General features: G+C 29.6%; 1 protein-coding gene across 1 annotated transcript; it reads right to left on the bottom strand.

Annotated features, from left to right (window-relative positions):
- Window positions 1-509: 509 nt before the first annotated feature.
- LOC126907268 (uncharacterized) lies at window positions 510-5523 on the bottom strand. The gene is made up of 4 exons (XM_050688409.1): window positions 5379-5523; window positions 5200-5306; window positions 4920-5037; window positions 510-1109 (listed from the first exon to the last, which is right to left on the bottom strand). The coding sequence occupies exons 1-4, from the start codon at window positions 5409-5411 to the stop codon at window positions 921-923; spliced, it is 447 nt and encodes a 148-aa protein (XP_050544366.1). The 5' UTR covers window positions 5412-5523; the 3' UTR covers window positions 510-920.
- Between the last annotated feature and the right edge of the window lie 2447 nt (window positions 5524-7970).

Raw genomic sequence — 7970 nt, 5'->3', positions numbered from 1 at the left:
ACAGCTGTGTTTTGCACGACATCTAGTCATTAAGTATAAATAACTGTTCATGCGTAACAATTATGTGAAACAGTTGATTCCTATACAAATAATTCCGTTTCAGGGATAAGTCATCATTTTTACTAAGTTAATTAGTGGTGAACAATACACGTGATACGATTTTTATTAATAGAACAAGATGCATGTAGAATACAATCGGCTGAATAAAACTTGAAAGCTTATAACTATACGCAACATCTTTAAACGAATTCATAATTTCATATTTACGATGCAGTCATGTGATAAAAAATGAACTTCCATTACTCGTATCAGTTTGTTTTGATTTAATGTGTTAATGTATTGTAGTTATAAAAACTATTATAAATTATTTAAAGCACATATTTAATTATTTGAATTTCTTGACATTTATTTGTCAAGCTAGGATTTGAATTATAATCAGGTTAGACCAACCGCCAAGATAATGTTATAAACGCGGTTATTGTCATGTTTTAGAGAAAATAAAAACAACATTTTCAAAGACATAGAGACGTATAATTATTTCAATAAGAAACTTTTATGCATTAAAACATCTAAGAACAATATATAATAAATAAATAAATAATAAATTATAAGATTAATAAATAAAATTAATACTTAACAAAATCATTCGAAATAATTTTCCTTCAGTTAACTAATTTTGTTTTTTAGTTATACTCCTAAACTAATATTTAATGTTTAAGTATTTGTACAACTCTTTAAATTGAAAAGTTAAAAGCAATTTTTAATTTTGGTAGAAAAAATAATACTGATAATTCCTATCATATAAACCAGTTTTATCTATATAAAAGAAAATATATAAATGCCAAATGCGTGGATTCCAATGTGAAACGAATTTACTAAAATGTAAATTCTATGTTGCAAAATAAATAAGTGTTAAATTATTACGGTTCAATCGGATAATTAGCCACAATATACCGCGGTGCATTGTTGATTGGAATAGATTGTTCTTGAGGTACTGGAGGTGCTGGAGAATGATGGAATAATCCGCCGAATTTTTCGGTTTTTTTTACCGGACATAAACATGGTACCCATTTTATATCTGAGTGGTGAGCTTCAATAATTGATTGTAACTGAAAGAGAGCATTTAAATCAATATATTTCTTAATTTATCCTGTTGAATATCTACAACGCTAAGTATTAAATGGCTTATAAATGTTTAAAATGATCAATCCTAAGACAAAATTTTGATTTTACATGATCTATGATTACTATACACGATATCTAGGGGGTCTGAGGGGCTTATCTCCCTCCTAATTCTATCACAGCCTCCACAAAATTTATAAAAATTACATTTAAATTTATATAGAAATATTTTTAAAGGCTGGGAGAAATTAAATTAGATCGCCATTATAGTAAAATAAAATTCAAATTCTTATTGTGGTTAACATGACACTCTACAGTCCTACAGCTGCAGCGACGGAATAAAATCATTATTGGAAATTACATTTACTAATTTTTGATGAAAGAAATTTAAAAATTAATTCCATACTATAAATGATTTGCAACATTTTGTAAATCATTGTGGTACGCGCGTAACCTCTGACACCGTAATAGAATTTTCAAAGATTATTACCAATAAACTATTAATCGAAAGTCTCATCGTATGCGAGTATCACTTCAGAAATATTTATTATTTGTTATGCCGGACCTACCAATTATTAAAATATTTTGATTCATACTAAACGAATGCAAAGAAAGTTTTTAAAATGGTAGTGATGTTAAATCAACGAAAACCTTTCTTTAACTAGAAATTAGTTTAATTATAATTTCTTGTACCTGTAAAAATGAAAATTTATATTTGTTTTAGTTATTTAACGAACGCAATATGTAAGTACTCCAACATAAAACTTAAAATATCATTTTAATCGTCCAAAGTCAACACGTCAGCCGGTACCATTCTTAGAATTAAAATCACTATGACTAAAGCTAATTTAGTAATGTTAAATTAATTAGATTAATAAGACATATCTTAAGTTCTGCTCGAAAATGTATCCTCTTAAATTCGAATTTTCAACAACTTAACGAGCAAAATAAATTAGCGAAATGGTATCTCCTTCAATACAGAGATAACTTCTCAAAACAGAAATCAAAGTCGCCCATGATTGGTTTCGAACCACAAGTACTGGGTGACGAGTACTGCCGCAATTTCAAGTCAGCTACGTCATTCCTCTTTTATTTATACGCGTACTAAAATTGTTTAATTTGAAAATAAAATGTACTTAATATTGTTTGTATCTACAAAGGTACGATAAAAAATTCAATAAAGAATCGATGACACGCCGAAATCATCGTAGGAATATCAAGGATGTATTTTCAACATCACTATACACTAACCGGATCTAAAAAATTATGGGTCCATAAAGAAAAAAAAACACCCCTTTATGTTTAGCAAAATATACTTTCGCAGTAATTGACTGGTCGACTTAACGTTGATCGTTTTTTTTATTACCGGAATGTTTCGGAACTACTGGATTACTAAAAAAACACTACGGAACGCACAACTGATGCGCATTGATAGATATGCCAAGTTTTTGAATATTAATGTGCGAGCAGTTATTATCACGCGCAGTCATAATGTTAATGACATTTCTACGAGCACTTCTTGCAACCGTCAGAGAAGCGCGTCCATACATCTTACGAGCCACTGGCAGTATGAATATTTTGCTCGAGTCAGGAAGTACGGAAAATACGCGTCTGGAGATAAGATGGTCGTGCTCGTCGATTTCTCTATTTATTTTATTTTTTGCGCTGGCGTGTAAGTAAGCTTTGACCTTCGGTGTCACTTTCTTTGATCACGAATCGAATGGACACACATGTACATAAGCGGCTTCGAGGAATGGTTTAAAAGAAGGAAACCGAGTACGCGAGTAAGCCTCATTGGTTTGCACGGCATCGTTGTTTTTGTCTCATCCGCGTGTTGACCGGTATCTTTCGACAAACCGATGCCTAGACACTTTTTTATGCGCATTAGTGTTGCCGTATAAAAACATTTTTATGGGTCGTTTGTTAAAGTGACATGAGAAGCGAATGTGCTTCTGAACGAGAACGTCACGAAGAGCTCGTCGGAGGGTTTAGCTGATCCGTTGAGCAATTGCCTAACAATGCAAACACATACGGGAAAAATAGCCATTGTGGCAAGTGTACAGGCCAATGTGATGGATTGCACGGAGGGAAGTACAAGACTGTTGAACGCTTATTAGTTTTAATGCGTACTGTAATCGCGGACATTGAACGGTTCTGTAAACCAACAAAATGCACCGGGTTCACGTGGGTAACGAAAGTGATATTTTCTTGGTACGCGTTAAATTATGTAAATACCGCGTTAACGAAAAACAGACGAATTTAGAAATTTGAAATTTATCGAATAAACGACCAGTAATCTAGCGACTAACACGATGTGTATGGCAATTACAATTTATTGACTCCCTGCAACGAGAATAACATTACTTAGCTGCTATAAATAATGTCGTCGAGTTTGTCGATAACTTTTTTTGACACTTGCGCGTTATTCGCATTGTTCATGCGTTGACGACGACATTAAAATAACTGAAAATAACAACAACTATCTTAACGGTTAAAGGCATTTTGTCGTTCGGCTCTTAAATCAGTCGAGTTAACGGCATTATTGTACTTTACGTTTTCATTCGGTGAAATCGTTTGCTCGGCAAATTCCTCAAAGATTTTAACGAACACGACAACGGGAAGCTTCAGACGGCGCAACTCAAACGGCGTTTGCGGCGATAAGCTTTTGACGGACAAATAGTAACGCGTCCCAACCGCTTTAGACGATAATGGCGTGTCGCTGACACGGACAGGATAATAACACACTAACGTCTTGTAGCCCACAAGCAAATCGGACAGTAACGGTCAGTCTGTTGGTGCTAAACTCGATCTGCGTTTTCCACAGCAATTGATTAGCTCCGTTTTGAGTAGCGGTTTTAGATTTGCCCAGTGCGTGTGATTTACACGCACGAATGTAACACTACACTAGAAATTCAATCGACACCCGTAACAGCTGCACGTGTTATTTCAAGTACCGCGCTTACGTATGGCCGTAACTACAGTGACAGTGTTCCACGAGGGTCACAACGCAGTTACTGTCATACTGTCTACTTCAATTGTTATTGTTAATTGTACTTTAATTGTTATGCACAAGAGCAAGCGCTTAGCGAATTTCCCTTGCCAATATAAAAGGAAGATACATTTTTCCATTGAACGTGCGATTATCCCAACAAAAGAAAGTTACATTAAGAGGTATTTCGACGTAAAGCAAAAAGGCGTTCCAAAGAGAAAATTTTTTTTTTTAATTAAAAATATCTATAAATATTGAACGAATGATGTTCACCTAATGTTTTAAATGTTTTTTTCTATTATTTATATGTAATATGTACTCGCTGATGTTGAAGTAGAGGTTTGTCGAATTAAACGAAAACGTTTTCAATTTCAGAATAAAAAAATGTACAATGTAAACTTTTTAAAAATTATTTTATCTATTCATTATTTTATTAATCAAATTTTAAATTAAGTTAATTTGTGGTATTATATGACATTATGTTTTAATAAATCTTGATGAACAGCTAAAAGTTACGGTGGAAATCTGATAAAAATCATTTTCATGAATTACACGAAAACTAAAATGGTCAATATTATTTTATACACAATGCATTTTGAAATTATTTTAATGAATCCGAATAAAAATACATTTAAAAAGAAAAATGCAAATAAATTCATCAACCAAGAGGTGATAAAGTTGCGTTTAAATTTTGAAAGTAACTTTATAAATATATCTTTTAAACTTTAAAAGGTTTATTTGGCATTTAATAAATGTAATTTTCCCTTTTACTTATAATAAAATCGTTGTATTTTTTTAAATAAATTACTTTGTGGTGTAAATTAGCCAACGGCAAGGCGACAGAAACATGACTCGTTCCAGCTGTCTCACTTTGTTGCTCTGGAACATAATTCACTTGCCACCAATGCTCTTTTTGTGGAACTTGTCTATAGAAAAAAACGTTTTTAAATAAAACTCTAAATACAATTTCGCGTGAACTAACATTTAAAATAAAATTCTGTTCACTTATTATATCCAATCGTAAAAAAAACAATAGTGATTGTCGTGAAGATGTTTACTTTTAAAATATTAAATTTTTGTTTACTTACACAGTGTATTGGCCATTTGGATCAACGGGTGCAGACACTTGAACTTTTTTCTTAGAAAATAAAGTTTGATCCGTGTCTAGTACGAATAAGGTAAGTATTACAACCACCTTTCATAAAAATAAATTTATCAACTATTGAATTGGCTTGTAAAAAACTTATAGAAATCAAATCATACGTACCGCTGGGGCGAAGTATCTGCTGTGTGCATACATGATGTGAACTATATCTAAAGACCAGTTTTCGACAGATTCAACCCTATATATAGCCTCAAAATTAAGGTAGGTCTCCTACCCCCATGCCCATGGTTCGCTGGAATAAGCGATTCAATGGTAGGATCCAAACGAGTACAGCCGAAACAGATAATTTACTTAGACAAGAAAAAAACAGGAATTAAATTAAGATCGATGAACTGTATACGAATAGACATACACGAAAGGGTACTTTTCAGTTCCCTCTCCCTCTTTGGTCATTAGGTTTTATTCGGCTAAACCTTGTTGTCCTACCACATTCCTGAATTGTTTATAAACCATTTTTATCTGCTTTATTGGAAACTAAGCTAGTATGTATGGTCATTATTATTAAAGTGAACCATTTATGTATAAATATTCATTTATAAATCATGTTGAGTTAAATACTTGATCATTAAATCACAATATATAAATCCATGTGAGCTTATGTCATCAAGTTTAGTATACCATATTACTGGAGTATTAAACATCTATGCAATTATCTACAACAAACCTAACTTTATTGACATTATGGTAGTACTCCATTCTTTACCACTATTCGTTCATCAATATCAAGGACACTATGTTTTCTCATTCATACGCACACACCTTCAAAACTTGATATTAGTCAGAAGTTTTAGTAATATAAAATAAGTGTTAGGGTAAAAAATGATGCAAAATATGTTTTCTTAGTTATTCAAAACCATAACACAAATCTAATTAATAATTGATTTCACTCAACTAATATATGGTGAAGTAGGGTAATTGTAAATGCATTTTTTTAAATAAATGCATAAGTATTTCTTTCTACTCATTTTTAATGTAATAGCAACACTTATAAAGACCAGAAATGTTCAATCTAAAATAAAATTTGCTATTCTAAGAGAAAGAATGAATTTACAATTACTCCACTTCGCTCTATATATACCGAATAGAACTTAAAAACTTGTATTTGCTTTTTTCAAGGGGATCCTGGATTTTCTTCTAAGAGCGTTCCTTATGCTAAATACTTATAATTTAATAAATTAACACATAAAATTTGAATAGAAAAGCTCTATTTTAATACAAATATCTTATTATATAATAGAACAAGGAAAAAAATATATATATAATAATATAAATATTACAAATATTTTTGAAAAAAATTGTTTAACTAAGTACCAATAAGAAAATTAAATAAATTTTTAATGTACTTACTAAAAAAATAAATACTCTGTGATTAAAAAAGTAGTGAGATTAGAAATATGTAAAAACAATTAATCAGGTTGGGCTTGTTGAAGCATTTAAAAAATTATTAATAAAATAGTTAATAAGTACAATGAAACTACTAATTTGTCAAATTACTCTCCGTAAAAGTAAACAGTTAACATTTCTCTTTGGCAGTTTAGTTTGTTTATTTTAATTTATTTTTAAGCCAGAGTTAAATATAATTTTGAAATAATTTTAAGTAAATTTTTTTTTAATTACTCATGTATTTAACTTTTACTTAACAAAATATTTAATTCATTTTTTAAGTGAAAAACTGTATTAATATTGAAGTAATACAAATCATTAAAAACAATTAAGAAATTAAATTCGCATAGTTATAGTTTACATTCTAGCGATTTCTTTTAAATATAATTTCATAAAATACGATTCTATAAAAATTCTATCAACACCACTTTAAAAAGAGAAAAAAATTGTGTAAAAAATAGTTTTTAACGAGCAGTTAAGCATGTATTTAGAGTATTGATAAAATATTTCAAATATCAAATATTTCATTAGCTCCCAAAATCTAAAAAATTATACTTAAAGATGTATAAAACATATTATGAGCGATAAACATTAAAAAAAATTATTAGCCCAAAAATATTTTATTTTGACCTCTGTTCTAGATTTTAGACTACTTCAAAGTAAAATTATAAAAATGTTTGTAATCTAACATAATATGTAGAATTACATATAAATATTATATGTTAATGTTACCTAGATTTCATTAGACTTTTTTGAAGTTATTTTTAAAAGAAAATTAATTTGATTAACCAAAAAATAGATACTGTGAATCCTTTCTTGATTTATAAGAGGTTATACCCTATCTAGTCATTTCCAGAGTTTCATCTTCGAATTTTTATATTAGTTAAAATGTATAGCATAAATTTACTACGACAAAACTGAATCATCAACTAATTATACATTTAGAATAATAATATATTTTTCATACATTTATTGGTAGCCCACCAATTTATTTAAAAGAAGCATCCCATTTTTTTAAATGAATTATTTATTTACAATTAATTTTGAATGTTATAGAAAAGTTTTAGGGATGTCGGATTATAAACTCTGTTATCTCAATTATTTGTTATTATATTTTATAACATATATTTTTGACTCTCTTAAAAAAAAATTATAACTAGTTTCATTTGGTAAATTTAAAAAAATCTGTAAAACTCATTTATTATACAATTATTTTAAATAAAAATATTTAAAAACTAATCTTCAAAGACCCCTCACCGATCATAATGAAAAAAATAGTATCGAGTTAATGCGGAGTAAAAGACCTATGTA

The sequence above is a fragment of the Daktulosphaira vitifoliae genome, unplaced genomic scaffold (assembly GCF_025091365.1).
Source record: "Daktulosphaira vitifoliae isolate Bord-2020 unplaced genomic scaffold, ASM2509136v1 Scaffold_5, whole genome shotgun sequence".
In the NCBI taxonomy this organism is placed as follows: Eukaryota; Metazoa; Arthropoda; class Insecta; order Hemiptera; family Phylloxeridae; genus Daktulosphaira; species Daktulosphaira vitifoliae.
This window is presented reverse-complemented; position numbering and strand designations above follow the sequence as displayed.

Bases quoted from the DNA above. Each gene is read 5' to 3' on its own strand.
- LOC126907268 (XM_050688409.1), bottom strand. From the start codon at position 5,411: ATGTATGCACACAGCAGATACTTCGCCCCAGCG. The intron at 5,307-5,378 runs GTACGTATGATT...TTTTTATGAAAG, and splicing joins GCAGATACTTCGCCCCAGCG to GTGGTTGTAATACTTACCTT. The intron at 5,038-5,199 runs GTAAGTAAACAA...TTTTTTCTATAG, and splicing joins CCAAATGGCCAATACACTGT to ACAAGTTCCACAAAAAGAGC.